Raw genomic sequence first — 19237 nt, 5'->3', positions numbered from 1 at the left:
TGGACTTATGTCGCAGACAAAAACATGGACAAAGGGGAATGTCTCTAAATCGACAGCAGCAAGGCAACGTTTACGACGATCGAGTGACGCAAATGGAGTGCTTTCTACTGCAGCAGTCCGATGCAAGCTTACGATGTGCCCATTGTTGGGTTTCACGTAGGTACTAGACGATGATAAACTCCAGAAAAAAGAGTTATGACTTCAACAGCCGCAACATGTAATACAACCGTGCTACGGCTCTCAACATGAGCTACAACAAGCGACTTCATTGCGTCGCGCTTTGGCGCTTTAGATCTCACTGTATGCGATAGTGAGTGAAGATGGCTATGTTATAAGGACAGCTGTATTAGCACTCCGGCAATGAAAGGTCGTCTTCTTCCGCCTAGGCCGATCATGATTACGGTGGAGCATCACACGGTTTTTACGCATTCTTATCTTCTATGATGAAAGTTGACGAAATGTGTGCAGAGATTATGCAGTCCAACAAGGCGCCACAAAACGTTGTCTGCGACGATAAAACATGAAAAACTCGCACGTGACGTACCGCCCAGATGACTAAAAACTTTAGGCCAGTTTCGCAAGAGAGGGTTTGGCGTAAGATCTTGGCCTAGTCGATAGAGCATTTGACTTACTGTGCTCGAAAACAAAGTCTCGTTTCCGCTGTTGTCCATGCATTTCTTTTGATTACAAAGGCCCACAATGTTTGTCCCGACAGTAAATACCTACGCACGGACCTGCCGCAAAGTGCCCGTATTAGGGCAAAGAATGCTTCGCATCAGCACAACCATTGGACTTTTCCGATATCCCCGGCGTTGTAGGTATGTGAGATGCTTAACATGTTTGTAGCCGGGCACGCGCGATCAAGCTGCGGAGGCTATAAGGTATCAACTAGAAACCGATGAGTACTGCAAAACTACAACAGCCACAATGCAACAGTTACTAGACGATTCAGAGCGCGATGCATTTGATTTTTACTGATTGCGCCTTGTGGCAAAGCCTCAGGAGTAAATAATCCGAGGACACCTAAGCACTACCTGTGAGTGTTGAACGCGGAAGCCTTATTGTCCAACTGAATGCCGCTTAGCTGTTCTTTGTGTTTTGCGCTGCGTCTAATGTACCAAGCGGTACGTGCTGCCCGAACTAGCAAGTAGCAGAACCCTTCAGTGCGAACGCAGCATGCTACCTCGACGTCCTGCGCGACGAGAGACCGAGTTGCAGCAGCGGCCATAAGGCGGGCAGTGGCGTGCCGCAACTAACCCTAGCGGGGAGAGAGAGAGAGAGAGAGAGAGAGAGAGAGAGAGAGAAAGATATGGGCCATGCGGCGGCATCCGAGGGCGAGGCGGCGCAACCCGAATAAGCGCATTGCGCGACTGCGTCGCTGGCAATGACCGCTCTCGTTCCGCGGCGTCGCGTCGAGTATCTGCTCCGTGGATGCGCGCTGGTGACGTGGCGTCGTGGCGATGCTTTCACCCCTCGTGCAGCGGCTGGCTCGCTAACGTCGCAGGAGGCGTTCTCTGTCTGTTCCGTCGTGGAGCGCTCGTGACGTGGCCGAAGGGTAATTTAGATTTCGTGTCGCTGCTACAGAAAGCTTCTGTTATGCTCAATGCGCCCTTTCGTGTTCTGGCTTCAAAAGGGCATCTGGCTTGATTGTAATGGTTATTCTTTCTTATTAATCTTTCCCCGTCTGGCTGATTCTTTGCCTCTAAGAGCTATTTGTCACTACAGAAAAAAAGGCACCTACTTGGCCTCCTTACAATCACAGTTGTTGCACCAGTTCACTATTTGCTCCTTTCTATTAGACGCCCCCTCCCCATTCTTCCTACTGTTTCCTTTCAGCCCATGTGCCTTGTGCATGCGAAGTGCGGCTTGTTTACTATGCTGATAAACTGAAGAGCTGCCCTAATTAAGAAGGGTAAGGCTTCATGATCAATAATAGTTGAACTTCAGTGAAATAGTATAAGTTTCATAATGGCGGTACGTGATAGGTATTTTAGAGTCCAGACAAATAGAACAATTTATGAAGAGTTGCTGGGCGAAACTCGTCGACGATTACCCTTATCTTGGTCAAGAGGTCACACAGTAAACAATGATACCAACGACATAAGTAAAGAACATATGTATTTATGTTAGGAGCAGCAGGTTACCACTATTCTGGAAACGTATACCAGTCATAAATTTTGACAGCATTTACCTATGAAGCGGTAGGTTAACATAAATAACTACTTATGTATGCCCAGCAAAACAAGCGATGGAACGGAATATCATAGGCACAAGGTTAGGACGCAGCAAAGCGGCGGTATATATATGCAATCACATGAGTGCGTCTGAGGATTCTGAGCATGGATATAGATCAGTGAAAGTCATGCAGAGGCATAGAGGAGACGACATGTCATGTAATGGAGCAACATAGTTACCCGCAATTTCGCGTGATGTTGTGGAGAATACCCCAGCCCTACATTGAATTCAGCCACAAGTGTCATAATTTGCAGCCATTAGTTCGAGTTAAAGTTTGATAATAGAAGCATTTGGCAAGCGGCTGATATAAAACTTTATAAACCACCCTGACCCTAAACTGATGTTTAGGGTCAGGGTGGTTTCCGAAATTCGATACCAAAAAAAAAGCTTTAGATATGTTTACTGGGTAAAAGATTATTATATGCAGCACAGTTTATTCTCAATAAATTTCCCCAGTAACAGATCACTCTCACGGACGTTTGTGAGGCGATAGTCTGGCCAACGTGCTCTATAATTTTTTTGACTTAACACGACACCATTATATGCGCGATTACACGAGAAAGATGGCACCGAAAATGGCCGATGGCGCAAACAGTAAGAACGTGTCAAAAGTGCTGAGATTTAATTGGAAATTCTCAGATAGCGTCCTGGAAGCAAGGTAAATAAATGCCTTTGAAAAGGAAATTAGGCAGACTTAAGCCTAGGTTGGGACCGAACACGGGCCTACAGGGTAGGAAACGAACACGCTTCACCATAGTCGCGGTGGCTTCATGGTTCTGGCTGACTAAAGGTATGCCAAGCGTCATTGTAGTGGCCACGTCGCAGCCATCTGCCTCACTATAGTGTGTTGCCCAGTACCTCCGTCATCAGGCATGTGACGGTGCAGTCAAAGGGGAGGAGGTGGTGCCACGTCATGAACCTGCAAATTGAGCACGTTCATAATGTTCCAAGTTCTACAAACGGTATAATGTTTGCTCATTCTTGCACATAAGCAGTCTGACATGTCTGTTCCCGCAGATATGCAGTCTCAAGGAGATGTGCCAATTTTTTCTCTGCTTTTTGATCCGGGCGTTGAAAGCACGCCAAGACAAAAGCAGTGAAATTTACATGTCGTAAATATGCGGCATTGGACGAGGAAGTTTCGGTAAATTTGTGCTTAGATTAACAGACTCAATTTGATGTTAAACGTATACGCTTTTCCTTTGATGGTACCTGCTGCAGCAAACTCCCCTCCCTCTTAGCATTGAATGTTGCAGCTTTTATGAAACTCAATCTCCTGCTGCAGAGCAGTGTGATATCACTGGGCCGAAATTAGTATTTTTTACTAGTTGAAATATGCATGTGATGGAAACTGGATCACGTAATCAAATAAAGTAGCATAGAGTCAATAAGTCGGCAGGCACTGACAGGGTAACTTTGGAAGGTAGGGTGACGAATCCCGGCCTTTGCAGACCATCATATTCAAAAGTAAAACCACTGCCGGCAAAAGAAACATTCACTGCGTAATATTGTCTTCAATAAAGCTTTGTAAACTAAATCTCCTCCTATCGAGCATGCAGATGCACAAACATTAATACTAAGCTACCCATATTTAGAAGTGTCGTCAGCTTCCCAAAAATCGTTGGCTACATTACTTAGCATGTGCGGCTCGCATTTCTATGCGCAATTTTTTTTGTAAAAGCACCTCCCGCAGCCGTTTCGTTGCAGCAAATGTCAGGAGCTACATGACTAAGCGTTTTACAGAGTCTACGAGAACAAAGGCAAGTGGTGAAGTTAAAGAAACAAATTTGTGCCCTTGCGCAGAGGTCCAGTGATGACGACGAAAGTAAGGTGCATTTCCAAAGTTACAATGAGAGGACCTTTCTTTTTATATTGCCGCCGAGTTTTCGGACTGCAGCTTGTTGAGAAAATAGTGAAAGGAAAGGCCACCTTAAGCAGCTGTTTTGTTACGGCTTTGGCACAGAACACTTGCGGACATTTTTATACGGAGAAGAAATGTTCTGCAGATAACATGAAAAAGTGTTGAAATAATTAGTCATGCAGTTCTATGCAATATTTCCCTTTTATCTATGCTCCTTCTGTGTCTAGTTGATGCGTGAATATTACGTGTGGGGGTTTCAGTTTTGCACCGCGGAACCCAGCATTTCTTCGGCACGACAATAACTACACTTAGACTTGAAGCGAAACATTTTGACAGAATTGCCAGTCTGGCAGGGTTAATTATGACTTTGAAGTAGCTCCAACCAAAAAATAGATTCATTTCCCCGACTTTTCGGAACCAACTCGGCATTTTCTTCAGGGGAGATGACGACCAAGATGTCGAGGCGCAACACTTAAGCTTTCATGGCCTGGTAGGGGAGGGAAGCAGGGATGGGGCGAAGGAGGGGATGATGAATCATTCTTGGCTACTGTAGGGTGGCAGGCTGGGTGCGGTCAGGGATGCTGCTGCGCTTATCGTGTATAGGACCTGATGGCAGGTTTCCTTTGGAATGGTTTAGGCTATCGGTTTCGTTGGTTCGTTTCCGTTGTAAGAATTTTGGTTTCGTCGAATGGCCCGTCTATTCTGAATGTTTGGATAGAGAGATTTGGCTGTGTCGAGAAAATTCTGTCATCATTCTTGTGTTGCTGATGAGGGGGAGGGATAGGGTATGGATGACAGGGTGTTCGATTTTTATGGCTATGTAACGATGCTGCGCAAGGCCGGGTCTGAGATGCTTACATTCATTTTTTTTTCTTTTTGGCTGTACTTCAACTGTGAATGGAAACTCAAGGCAGGTTTTCATTCAAATGGTTGAAGCTCAATCTGGTATATTGTATATACCATCACTACAATATCAGTCGTTGCTGCTGGTTTGTCTCATTTAGTTCCATTTTGCTTCGTTCGAAGGCAACATTATGGTTTGCATCTTTTGAGTGTGCGGCAAGGGGGTTTCCTTATCTAGAGAATGTCCTGACATCGATCTTGTCTTTCTTTATTATCGCTATGCACAATTCTTATTCATTGCCATACATGTACGAGTTTTCTTATCTGCGTTGCTGCTTTCGAGGACATTTATCGCTGTTTTGCTCATGCAGAGATTTGAGAATCAAATGGTGGAAGGATGAAAAGTGTCACTGGTGCACCAAAGCATGCGCGTAATCATTTAGCAGAGGCAATCGCACCGCACACAAACACCTTAATGTTAATACGGAAGTTATTGCATTCTGCGACACTGTCGCACGCATCTATACTGTAACTATCCATACAGGTCTACAATTTGGCTAATTGCAGGACAAATTTCACAAGTATTTTGGTAGCATATCAGAAAAGCTTACTTTCCTAGACATTTCGGGTAAAAAGTTTTGTCCATCAAAGAGCACACTCTAAAAACGTGGGTTTGATAAAGAATGCACAAATATCTTCCTTACAAATAAACATAGGAGAAACTTACAGTGTCGTGGTATATGGTGGCACTGGACCATGCAAGTACCACACTGGACGAAACATTTACATAATACTGTACACTTACTGTATAGGTAGGAAATTATACCTGCGCCCTAGGCGTTCATAAATTCAATTTGCCAAAGCTTATTCGAAACATTCTTGGTATTTAAGTATACTTACTTGTCTCTCTATCTAACTACCAACTGTGAGTGCTTTAAGACCAGTGCTCCAATTGCGTTCTTCGTGTTTTGTAATATTTAGGTGACTCGCTATGTAACTTAAGCGACTCGCTTTGTAATCGCTGTTGTGAGAAGCTTACTTGATGTGCGTTGTTTTCACACACTGACTCACTACACGGAGGCGTGTGCAAGTTTTCACATGACTATTCATTGAAGCAAATCAGCTTCTTTTGAAAAATGCATGCACCATTAAAACAATAGGCCAGAAGACTAAGGGGCACAAATGCCTAAATTTTTTGGTATAAAAACATACAAAAACAAACGAAATCCCATTTAGCTTTGCCTGGCTTTGCTAAGAGCTGCTTTTTTTGTCGTTGCCACTTTATAGATATATTCATATCGATGTCCAGTTTAAAACAAGAGATGTACACGACACACAACATAACTCGTATTTTCTACGCAATATTTTCATTTTAATACAGAGGTTTTCATTCGCAAGTCCGTTTGTACTAAACAGCGCTCCTGATGTTGACATTGGGGGTTTTTGAGGGGGCGCAGAGTAAGAGATTAAGACAAGGGAAATAAACCTAAGAGACCTTGTCTCATTTAAACTCAATTGTGCCAGTAGTCGCAGTAATTGCTTCTAGTAATTTAATATCTTGTTCGCGAGCGAAACATTGTTCAATAATTGCCATGAGCACACACAGTCGTGTAGCCCAATTTATTCATTTGGCGTGGACTATGACGTAAATTATGGGTAACAAAAGTTTGCGTAATGCGGGCCGTGAAAGGGAGCTCCCATAAAGGAATAGGTGCTCTAGGACCTTTCCTCGTCATTCTTCTAGAGAGACAAGAAAAATTCATCAAATGAAGGACCTGTACTTATACTTCCTTAGTATATTTCATAAAAAATGAGATATCACTTACCTTGTGCCTTTCTAGAAAACAGCCAGTGATTACATTGTTGACTCTTCTGAGACCTTATTCTCCATGGGATCTTGAGCTTCGAGAGGCGACGTTGAGGGTCTTTAACTGTCCTTTATTAAGCTCTATCAGACTATCCACCTGCTACTTCATCAAATTGAATACAAAATCATATCTTATGTGGATTGTACAATGTGGGAAACTTTTCAGTTAACCACATTGACATTACTATTTCCCGTGCACTATTGTTTGACTCTTCAAGGGATGCACCTGAGTACGCCAAATTTCAGTAATCTTCCACAAGTCTACTTTTCTATTCGAAGAAAAAGAGACGCACCATAGCGCACAGAATTATCTACTGTCTACAACCCCTACAGGTGTTCTCGTGACTGGATCAGTTCTCTGCGGAATTACGCAATAACACATAAATTGGTTCCCCTTCAACTTCACTCCACTCAACGACATCATTACATTTGTTGAAGAGCAGTGCTCCGTTTTTACGTCACCGATTTTAGCGCCTTATTCCACCAGCTCTGTGTGTCTTCTAGACCGTTTCATTGCTGAATAAAAAAATGTAAATCGTCGTAAGAGTACTATAATGAATTGTGCAAGCCTCGGAGATGTTGCATTGAAAAGTACGTCGCTCATATTACAAGCGGAATCCACGGTCTCGTGAATTACTTGAATCCACAGTCTCATTGTTCTGCCGTCTTACCGAGGAGGCGTGGACTTATTCGCTGTACAGCGAAACCTGGCACATGTACGTTATAACGACGCCAAACAACACAAGGGGCTATCGATAGTATATAAATCTGAACTGTGTCTTGCACACCTGTTGGATTTCTGCGATGCACATATTTTAAAGATTTCAAAAGGACTGGCCCTTACGATGATTCGAATACATGCGTAATATGTGCCCTAATTTTCCTGCGCAAAGCATTCGTGGTCAATCATACCTTGCTCACTCCGTAGGCACCACAGCCACTGTGCGGCCAATGTATTGGTGCGCTTGCGCTGCCGGCGCGTAAACACTTAAGGGTTCTCCGCGGACAAAGAGTGTGTCATGCTGCGAAAGCGTTTGCATGAGCATTGTGCAGACAAATATTCACTTTCCTGCTGGGTAGGTGTGCTTGTACCACACCGTGCTACGTGAGTGCCAGGCACTGTTTACATCGAACTTAAGATACCTAATCCCTGCATTAGGCGCTCACAAACGCTGACGGTTCTCCTCTTCTACAACATTGATGTGCGACACCAGTACGGCCGTTGGTAAATTTACTCAATAAAAGATCATCGAGAACATAAAAAAAATGTTTTTTCCACCTTATGTACCGCTAGACTTTCTCAAATAAGGTAAAACAAGTCTGATGTGCTCATATTCTATGCACAATAACAGCCATTCTTTAAAGACCTGTTCCACCATCGCACCTTTTAAATGCGAAGAATTACTTGGCGAAGATTTCCCACTTTGACAGTAGCTATCTAGCCCCTACGTCTTGGTGCTCTCATGGTCGTTTGGTTAACTTGGTCTGTACGAAAATTTGCATAGTATTGCAATAGTGTATGATGAACATAAATGATCGGCCATTACATGAATACCATGACATGTGTGTCATGTACGTCATGAAACCGCCGCGTATGTCTTGGTGCTCTCATGGCCGATTTGTTACCTTGGTATGTACCAAAATTGTCATGTCATGACAAGAGTGCACGACGAACATAAATGATCGGTCATGATAGGTGTGTCCTGTAGGCCGTGAAACAACCGCCTACATCTTGGTGCTCTCATGGTCGTTTTGGTCAATTGGTATCTACCAAAATGGGCATATTATGACAAGAGCGTATGACGAACATACTAGGTCATGACATGACCGACATGATATGCGTGTCATGTAGGTCATGAAACAGCCGCCCACGTCTATGTATATACCAGAATTGGCATAGTATGACAAGAGTGTATGACGAACATAAATGATCGGTGATGCACATTAACATCATGACATGTGCGTCATGAAGGTCATGAAAGAGCCGCCTACGTTTTGGTATGTGTCAAAATTCGCATATTATGAGAAGATTGTATGACGAACCTAAATGATAGGCCATAACATGAATGACATGACATGCATATCATGTAGGTCATGAAACAGGCGCCTACGTCTTGGTGTATGACGAACATTAAAGATCGGTCATGACCTGAATGATATGACATGTGTGTCATTAACGTCATGAAACAGCAGCCTAGGTCTTGGTGCTCTCATGGTTGTGTCGTTAACTTGGTATGCACCAAAATTGGCATATCATGTCAAGAGTGTAGGACGAACATAAATGATAGGTCTTGACATGCTTGTCATGTAGGTCATAAAACAGTCGCCTACATCTTGGTAGGTACCGAAATTGGCATAGTATGACAAGAGTGTAGGACGAACATAATCGATTGGTCATGACATGTGTGCCATGGAGATCATGACACAGCCGCCTACGTCTTGGTGCTCATATGGTCATTTCGTTAACTTGGTAGGCTCACCGTACATGGCTTCGCATAACATTGATCCCGACAAGGCGTGCGATCTGCCGATTTTTGTCTCCCGGGACCTAAAGTCGTTTATCCACCGCATATTGGTCATCTCATTTCCCGATGACTGTAGAAGCTTCCACTGTCGCCATTTCGCTACGAGCTGAACCTGCATATGCAGCATTACCTGGCATGGATTTTTGCATATTGTGTGCCACACCTGAACATGTATCCATGCGCTTCTCATACTTAGTCAAATAGTACTGTGATCTCCCAAATTACCCCATTATAGTCAGAGACTTGAGACATAGATTACCGAAGAAAGCAATATTAACTGCGCTTGCATGCCCCATGAACATTGTGGAAAGATGAATAGAAGTAATATTTGTGAGATCCCGTGCACCACCTGCGTACAATCAACGTTCCCTTGTGGCATTTTATACAAATTCATTTTGTCCCTACTTCGATCAACTTTACCAATGTTGGTCATCTATATAGTTTTGTGTTATTAGGCTATAAATGGGCCACAGAAATAATAATCCGTATCTTAAGCTTTACACATTTGCATACATATTACGCATGAAATAAGGAGGCAATGAAAAAGTATCTGTAAGAAAGATCTCACCTTCTCCATATGCATGACAAAGTGCGCACGAAATAAGAAAGCAAATATTAAGCTTCATCCCTGAGCTTCCCCGTAAAATACGTAAATAGAAGAGCTCGATGATGTTAAGGATTCGTATATATATAGGCCTAAAATCTGAACAGTTGGCTCAATTTTTTCCTTTACCTTTCATTTGCAGAAAGTATTTGTGTAACCACCGACAATTCGTTGACGTCAAAGCAGGCTGAGCCGCTTCGGAATAAAACGCGATCTATTTATCTTTGTGCAATTTCACATGGTGCATTGTAATAGTCTCCTCTTTCTCAAAGAAAGAACTTTTTCAAGGAGATCACATAGGAAAAAAACCTAAAACGTAAAAGCCTTGAGTATCGTAAGATTTCTTACACAATTTAGAAAAGTGGAAGCATATTTTCAGGCGATAACGGGAACTTCTAGTAGGAACCACTATGTCATGACGAGAAAACACTTGCATGTGGAGGAAAGGCAGAAATACATATTGGGGGTTTCTTCAAAGTTCAGCATGCAGGACCGAACGTAACATATACAAACATTTTTTTGGAAGTAGGACTATTTCATATTCACTTAACATTTTCTGCTCGTGTACCAACATTCGTCAGAGTACAGTAACGCATGTTTTACATGTGTTACTGAGTTACGAATTGTTACTCTACTCTGACGAAGGCTAGTCAACCAGCTGAAATTGTTACATAAAGACGTCTTACCTCCAAAAAGTTAATCACCTCTTTCTGGCGTCTATATACATAGCGTCCCAGGTACCTTGAGCCAAACAATAAAAATATGCATATCTCACGTAGCTGAACAGGGCCGAGGTGCAAATTTTTTCATTCCGCCTAATTAGATAATTAGTCCTAACCATTTTTTCAACTTCTCAAGTATTTGATTTATATGAAAAGTGGCAATGAGAAAATTACACAGCCAGGTGAAAAACTCCCGTACAGTTTTCTCCTGGTCGATACATGCTACGTGCAACTTTTTCGGAGCGTGAAAGAAGCCCGTGGATACCGGCAAAGTGCCTCGAGAGGCAATTCAGGCGTCAATTTTCCTTGAATTTGTGGGTTTCTTTCACGGTCGGAAAATTACGTTTATGTAGAAGTATTGAGAAACAGAAAGCTCTATCGGGAGTTTTACATGTTGCTCTACAATTGTCTGTTTGACACTTTAAATCGAGTTATGTGATTTCAGAAGCTAAATACTTAACACTAATTATCTAATTAGGCCGAATGAAAAATATAATCTGAGCATCTTCAAGCGATGGCATATATATATATATATATATATATATATATATATATATATATATATATATATATATATATATATATATATATATATATATATATATATATATATCAAAACTTTTATTTAAAAGGAAAAATATGCAGAAAGCGAGTGGGTGGAGCCCCTAGTCCAGGGCCCCACTGGCTTGAGCGGTCCGCCGTGCTTGGTCGAGCAGCGCAAGTTGCATCTCCCGATCCTCGCTGGTGAGCCAAGTCTCCCACTGCTCCCTTCCGGAAAGTTTGCCGGCCATTTTTGGTGTATTAATTTTGGGTGGCCTGTTCTGGCAGTCCCACGTAATGTGGGCGAGAGTTGGCCGGCCTCCGCACCAAGGACAGCGAACGCTGTACAGCGTTGGGTGAATGGCATTTTTCAAATGAAGGTTTCGAAATGTGTGCGTCTGTATTCGGCGCCAGTCATTAGAGTCCTGCCTGGATAGGTCAGGGTGTGGTGGACTGTACTTTCTTCGCTCGCGCCGCTGGTGCTCAAGGATGTCTCGTGGTAAAAAGGGATTTTCGTCAGAGTGGTCGACCGCTCGGTTGACAAAAGCACGAGCTGCGCCGTCCGCTCTCTCATTGCCCTCGAGTCCAGCGTGACCCGGGCACCGGATGATCATGTGTTTCTGCGTTAGGTTGGATCTTAATAGGTGAGTGGTGCTGTGTGGTAGCCTCCCGGTGAGGAATAGTCTACATGCGACTTGGGAATATGTAAGAGTTATCGACGATTGTCCCAGAGCGTCCTTAGTTTTAATAGCTAGCGCGATGGCTGAAGCTTCTGCGGTATTCGCAGATGCAGCTCTAGCCGTGGCGCAAGTCACAAGCCCTTGATTTGCGGCCGCTCCTACCACTGCGAGGGCGTATTTGTAAGCACCACATCGAGCGACATCTGTGTAGACTGTATTCGGGTTTCCACCGAATTGCTGCATTAACTTTCGAGCTCGAGCACTTCTACGTCCCCGGTGGTATTTTGGACTCATGTTCTTAGGGATAGGGGCTACTATGATCCTTTCACGAAGGACTTTGGGTAGAGATTCGAGTTCTTCTCCCACATACTGTGGACGAGTAGGGTAACCCACGCGGCAAAGTAATTTTCTGCCAGAGGAGGTTAAGCTAAGCCGGTCCCGTTGAGATATGAGCGTCGCCGCCCGTAGCTCCTCGTAGTTATTGTGAATGCCGAGGGCCAGCAGGCGTTCAGTGGAGGTTCCCTGTGGTAGGCTGAGAGCCGCTTTGTACGACGTTCTAATCAACGCATCTAGAGCCTTTAGTTCTGTTTTCGTGGGGTGCTGGAAAGGGAGGCTATATGTGAGACGACTTAGCACAAAATTCCTGAATGAGCCGGATCGTCTGTTTCCTTGAAACCTTTTCGGTGATAAGTTACTCTACGGATCATACGGGAGATCTGTTTCACCATAGTCCTAAGGGTTTTAATGGTGTGGTCTACTCGTTTATTGCTTTGCAGCCACAGTCCGAGGACTCACATTTTCTGGACCTCCATTATCTGGCTGTCTCCTAGAAAGAGGTTCACCGGCTTGTGAGCTTGACGGCCTGGACCTCGTATCCTGATAAATTCTGACTTATCGGGAGCTCAGCTCATTCCACTGCTGCGAGCGAAGGTTTCAAACAGAATCTTGATTCTGTTGTGCTACGTGACATATTGATATATTTGTTTTGCGCAAAATAACGGCACCACACATGTATATATATATATATATATATATATATATATATATATATATATATATATATATATATATATATATATATATATACATACATACATATATATTTGTGTGTTGTCACGTAGCTATGACAATGAAGAGAGTCGTACAAAAATGCGAATGTCAAAAAAAATTGTTTTGGGTGAACCTGTGCCAATGAGAACTAGTTACACTCAAAACACAACGACAGTGGCGAACACAGTCGGTGATCTCCGTATTCTGATTTGCGGGGCAAGCGCGTCGGCGTTTGTACATGAGCCATCGCAGGGGCCAGAGTAATCGCTAGTGCCCACGCATCTTCCTGAAAGTACTAAACAATTCACGTCGCGCATACGATCAGGATACAGAATGTTCGGTGACAGCAAACAACCGGATCGGTAACACTCGAGAAACTTCCCATAGATGCAGGCGTGTCCCGTACTGAGCGATAACATTTAAGCTTTATTAACCCAATGAAGAAGGAAAAATGGTCACTCGTGATCAGACATAAGTTTAGTGTCAACGCTCCTTTCCTAAAAACCATCGTCTTTATGCTCCAAACATAACAGGAGAGCGATAAAAAGAATAGCATGCTTAAGAAATAAAAAGTAACAAAGAAAACAGCGTCCCAAAGTTTGTTAGCCCTAATAGAACCGCTTATGCCGCTCAACATGTACTATTTCAGGTCGAGAACGACGTCGCTGTGATTGGGGAAATGCCATATGGCAAGACCTCATAGTCCAGTGCACCCATTCGTCGGATGATCTTGTAGGGTCCGAAGTAGCTTCGTAGAAGTTCCTTATTGAGACCTCTTCGCCGCGCCGGTACTAACTAAAGCACGGTCGCCAGGAAGTTACTCGGCGTTCCGTCGTAGACAATTGTTGTATTAGTCCTCTGCTGAATCACGATGCGCAGGCGGACGATCTGTCATGCTTCTTCGCCGCGCGGGAGATAGGCGGCGAGGTCGGAATTCCTTTCGTTTCCTGACGTTCGGAAGCATGGTGTCGAGAGTCGCCATCGGGTTGCTTCCGTCAAGCAGCTTGAATGGCGGGATCTGCGTTGTTTCTTGCACGGTCATGTTATAAGTGAAGGTTACGTACGGAAGGAAGGCACACCATGTCTTGTGTTAAACGTCGACGTTACATTGCCAACATGTAGGCCAGGGTCTTATTTTTTAACGCAATGCCGACCGCTGAGCCACTAACACAATGCTGTGCCCGGCAGTTATGAAATATTTTGATCCTGTGACCACTGGAAGTTGCCAACACTGTGGATAGGTGGCTGACACTTATCACACGGTGAGGGCTTGCCAGCAAAATTCAGCTATCACCTCCCACCCTAACCCTACCCGAGTGGACTGGAGGTGATCCTGCTTGGTTGCTCAAGCCTTCAGGCACAAACGGCTTTGGTCAAGAAGGCCAGGCTGACGGCTTTCACTTATCCCGGACTAGGGACTCCATCTAGTATGTAGAGCTCCTGCGCGAGTCCACACCTCACTTTCTTGTTTAATAAATGTTTTCCACCAATACCACCGCTGAGCACCGAGCCTGTCGCTTTCCGCCAGGCTCCGCATTTGCTCGGTGCAGCATTTCCCAATTCCAGCTTCGATCATGCTGTCACCGCCAAGGTCCATCTGAATAGGTAGCGAAGCTTGGAATGAAAAGTCTGCCGAAGTCTATCGTCAAGGATATCAGTTAGTCGTGCACGATTGAAGCGCGACTATGTGACGGGGTGGGACAAAAGCTGAAACTATAATACCTATGGGTAAAAAATGCTCTAAAATGTTCAATGAGAATAGTAGCACACGAGTAAATTTACCGTTTCAGATATTTTCCTTGCACTATAAGAACAAGTGTTATTTTTTTTTCTATTTCATAATTGATTAGTTCTTTCATAGCTACCCCTACCACCGACTTTTTCTGGCGCAAGACTAGGCAAGGCTGTGTAAGCCATACATTATGCCATGATAAATTGCGTTGCTCCCTTCAACGCAGCGGTTATTTCCAAGTTCTTTTCTTTATTTCCTTGCGTACTTCTTCAAAGTGTGGTGACCGCTTCCCTGCAACTTTCGCGTGAGCGAGCGCACTGCATTCGTTGGCGAAAGGTGTGAGTACAGGTTTTTTATTATCGTACAAGTTCATGCTGCGGCATCCGCCGCGCTCGTCTCGTCGTGACGATAAATGCGGAACGCCCCGCGAAGGAGCACCGCGCTATGTTCGTTCACTCTCCGTAACACAGTCTCTGGGTGTCCGACGGTCAGTAAAATTAGTAAGCTGAAAGTAATCTAAAGGATAATGTGGGACAGTACTGTCTGATAATTGTTGGATATGTATGCATGATATCGCAAGGAATTACGAATGATTCTGTGAAATGGATTCGCATAGGTTGCTATGCATTACACCTGTGTGCTGGCCATAGCATTTTTCATATTTGAAACATGTTTCTTTTTTTTTTCCTCACTTATATTTGTTACATTCTACAAGAGGAATAAAAGTGAAGTTGCTTTTGAAAGCTACTGAGCAATCGCCACCGATAACCGGCTAATTTGATTCACATTAATACATACATCGCTCCTCATAGTTATAGGACACGTTGGCATTTCAGCTGAGGCGAGTGGTAAACTCGTCTCAGCCTCAAAAGAAAAAGAACTGCTGTCGTAGCGGCCGTAATGCCGGACGCTAAAGAAATTCAAACATTCGCGGCAAGCAGCGCAACATCTTCACGTCACTACCATTTCTGGTTGTGACGTCACTTTTCTTATTTTTTATTTTTTTGCTTGCTGTTAGTTGTTCACGCGATGCGTAGATGGCGACGGTTACAAGGAACCCCATTTTCTTGACATGCCGGCTGCTATGGAAGCTTCGCTACAAGTTCCCGTATACCTTGCCACTGCCGTGCGCAGCCGCGTGGACGGCGGCCACGCACAAGCAGCATTTCTTGAATATCACACCTATTTCTAGCTGCGCCACGAAGCTGGCGAAGCTAGGCGCACATCTCAAAAGCCACGGCTAGCTGTGGTACGCCAGGTATGAATTATGCTTGCGCGCGATATGGTAAGATATTTGTGGATTCACTTGCCTCGCTCATTGCAGTGCTCCGCGCTCTGCTGACGCACCTAGGGGCAACCTCCTAGACTTGCTGAAACGGGCACCAACCGACCGAACAAGGTCTTCACACTCACACAGCGGAGACTAGTTCACTCTAGACTCGTTGAAAGCTGCGGATCAGTTAGTTTCGCTTTGAAGGGACGTGTGCGTCCACGAATGCATCCGTGTTTCTTGCGCTGTGCCAAACTCAGTCGGCCGATCACTTCGCCGAGTTTTCGAAACCTAGCGAAAGGGAAACTATCTACTGAAGTCATGGAGGTCGTCCGAGAATACCAGCGCAGCAGCGGACGTGGTCGGCGCACCGAGTTCTTTGCCACGTGCTGCTTACACACGGCGGACTTCGTTCGCGTCACAGCATGCTAGTTGTTCCCTTCGACCGCATCGCCATTTCACCAGTATCACGACAATATGAGCGAGACAAGTTGATAGCGTAATCGAAAGAGCGTCCCATTGCAACCTAAGGGCGTTTTTGTAACGCCTGTGGTGTCAGGTGTTCAAAGTTGCGTGTTGCACACGACGAAAGAACTTTTGCTGTTTTATTGTATTTTCATGGCATACGCGGGTGCGTTCTGTTTCGGCGGGCCGCGCTGCCGTAGTCTTGTTTTGACGTTGGCAGATGTGCTTACCATTCATCATATAATGCAGTAGAGGGCAATATTCGGCATTACGAAGTAATCTCCGCTTCCCCATCAATTTGTTACAAAGACGCTCGAGTGTGTACTACAAACACGGCACGAAATATGAAAGTTGAAAAAGGGCCAAAAAATCTGTAGCGTCGAAATTGGGAAACTACGTAGAAAATTAATTATTGGTGACAGAAGATGAAAAAGTGAGAGAGTGAAAGGTGAAGCATCGATTGCGACCCACCGTGGTTGCTCAGTGGCTATAGTGTTGGGCGGCTGAGCGCGAGGACCCGGGAACGAATCCCGGCCATGACGGCCGCATTTCGATGCGGCGAAATGCGAGAACACCCGTGTACTTACATTTGTGTGCACGTTAAAGAACCCCAGGGGCTCGAAATCTCCGGAGTCCTCCACTACGGCGTGCCTCATAATCAGAAAGTGGTTTCAGGCACCTGAAACCCTATAATTTATTTTAGATCCAGCTCAAAGCTATGAGCCGTCGAGCCACCTTGACTATGCCGCAAAGGTGATTAGCTTTCAAGTTCAATTCTGCGCTACCGCGCGCGGCCGCACTATACGTAGTTGCTGGCGATGTAAAACCACCCTCCCCCCACCCGCGCACCTCCCCTTCTCCCTGCTGCTTGCGCGCGAACGAAGGTCGTCGAACATAAGACTTTCTTCCCTTGCGCGCTCGAGATTAAATCGCGATCGGCGTCACATCCTCGCCTGCTTTGACTCGCACAGACAGCATACGGCGCGCGGTGACGGTGTCATCGCGCTTGAACTTTATACGGAACACCACGGCGACCTGGATGGCAATTATGTGCATGGAGTGTGAATACAGGCGCTAGAGCGATAATACGCGCTTTGTCGGAAATTCCTCAAACGGAAGCGGAGTGATATGTTCTCGGTAATTATTCTGCATAATGTTTTAATACCTGGTATTGACAGTACCTGCAGCCGATAGCGCGTTACTCAGGTAATAAAGCGGCGTTTACAGATATTCTAAATTGCGTAGGACTTTGTATATGTGAGTGAAGCATTTTATTTTTGAATATTCTGTAGTAATGCTTGTAAACTCAGGATATGTTTTCTTGGCATCAAGTGCGCTAAATTTGGTAATTTCTTGAGCATTTAAAAGTAAAGCTCACAAGGTGCTCACCGTAGCAAGGACAATTTTTGGCTGCATGATAAGTACCTTAAATTTTATGGAGAAATAACCAGAAAAACAAGCTGAAGTACCAAGTTTAAAGCTTCGCAACTTGGCAAAACACCTTCATATCATCACTCTGCAAACGCTATCGAGTGAGTCATGAAATTCAGAGAAATGTTATATAATTCTCAGCACTATGAAATATGCCAATGACTGCAATATTATACTTCTAATGGCCCTCGTAAAAATATTTTTACGTGGGTTTTAAGCTGACGTTTCCTACTTTACCACTTCGAATACTCTAGGATTATTTTTAAAAGAGGTGCTGGTCCAATACAGTCCATGTAAAATTCAAATACAAACTGACGTCGAATATCTCTCAAGTCTCCCAGTCACTTGATGCTGCGGAAATAGGGTTACACCAATCAATACCGGGGAAGTTATAGTCCCTGAAAACAATAACATAAGCGTTAAATGGAGTAGTCTGCTGTAATGTTGCGTGAAATGCTGCATTACTTTACGCAATATCCAGGCGGCTACAAGGGGGTCAAGACGTACACCAAGCAAATATTTATCGCCGCCGATGTACCATCGTATTTCTGACGTCCACCTGTAGGAATGGATCTGCTCAGGAGCCGATAATATAGGTATGTAATTCACCATGTCGCTTTGCAAGTTAATCTTCTAAAGTCAGCCGCATTTATGCCGTTCTTACTCCCACTAACAAATTTCTATAAATACTCACCCATCCGTCACACAAATGTATAAGTTTCTCTCTACAAGCAAAACTCCAAAGTGCATATGAATTCACGTTCATTTTCGAGACAATCCGCATGACGTAGCAGGTAACTAAAGCCTATAACTGCCTGCTAATGCAGTCGTCAATTACTGACTGCTACTATATTGAGTTATAATGCAAAAGAGCTCAGTGATTGCTTTTCCACTACAAAAGCCGTAACACATTTAGGGCGCGCGAACGTCGCGCATACATGATTCCTTGGATATGAATGCTGATTATTTGCCACGGTGATAAGCAGTCATTTTATTCAAGTACGTGGACTCTCCAAAACGAACTTTAGCCGTCGTCGTCCCCGCCGGGTGTCTCCCCATATACTTAGGCATATGTATGCCATTTGCTCATACATGCAGTATATGCGGGTTGTAGCGCCGAAAAACACAACACACAGCAAGCGAGACGGGACAGGCGCAACTTCCAACTGTTTATTCACCAACTAGCCCCCCAACAAGTATTACTCAGTATATGCGAATTATCGCTACGCTATCCAATAACTAAAGCTGCTCATACAAGGTCTTAAGCTATGGAACAAGTTATACCCCATAATTTTGAGATAGGGTACCCACAAAGGAATGTGATGAAGTATAAAATTCACAGCGCATGCTTTTACCTTAACTCTTCTCAGACTATCAAAATACCAAAGTGAAAAACAGTAAAAGTGCTGAAA

The 19237-nt window shown here is 44.3% G+C and overlaps 1 protein-coding gene and 1 long non-coding RNA gene across 14 annotated transcripts in view; one reads left to right on the top strand and one right to left on the bottom strand.

Moving 5' to 3' along the window:
• LOC142587939 (kunitz-type serine protease inhibitor vestiginin-4-like) overlaps positions 1–10106 on the bottom strand; it is a 33033-nt gene extending 22927 nt beyond the window's left edge. Inside the window, exons 1-3 of one of the 12 annotated variants that reach the window (XR_012829643.1) lie at positions 9900–9991; positions 6766–6841; positions 2988–3154 (exon numbers count right to left, since the gene is read on the bottom strand). Coding sequence is in view for 4 of the 12 variants with exons in the window: in XM_075699317.1 (XP_075555432.1) it covers positions 9287–9443; positions 9900–9914 (172 nt within the window). In the remaining 8 variants the exon portion in view is untranslated. Of the gene's footprint in view, positions 1–2987; positions 3155–3820; positions 3837–6765; positions 6842–9286; positions 9444–9899; positions 10035–10064 lie in introns of those variants that run through there. The other 11 variants (XR_012829644.1, XR_012829645.1, XR_012829649.1 and 8 more) reach the window with 11 other exon arrangements.
• Positions 10107–14887: 4781 nt separating this feature from the next.
• The window catches only part of LOC142587937 (uncharacterized), a 52714-nt gene continuing 48364 nt past the window's right edge, over positions 14888–19237 (top strand). Inside the window, exon 1 of one of the 2 annotated variants that reach the window (XR_012829640.1) lies at positions 14888–14995. This is a non-coding gene — a long non-coding RNA (uncharacterized LOC142587937). Of the gene's footprint in view, positions 14996–18319; positions 18422–19237 lie in introns of those variants that run through there. The other variant, XR_012829641.1, reaches the window with a different exon arrangement.

The sequence above is a fragment of the Dermacentor variabilis genome, chromosome 7 (genome assembly GCF_050947875.1).
Source record: "Dermacentor variabilis isolate Ectoservices chromosome 7, ASM5094787v1, whole genome shotgun sequence".
Classification (NCBI taxonomy): domain Eukaryota; kingdom Metazoa; phylum Arthropoda; class Arachnida; order Ixodida; family Ixodidae; genus Dermacentor; species Dermacentor variabilis.
Note: the sequence above shows the minus strand (reverse complement) of the source record. Positions and strands in the feature narration are given on the sequence as shown.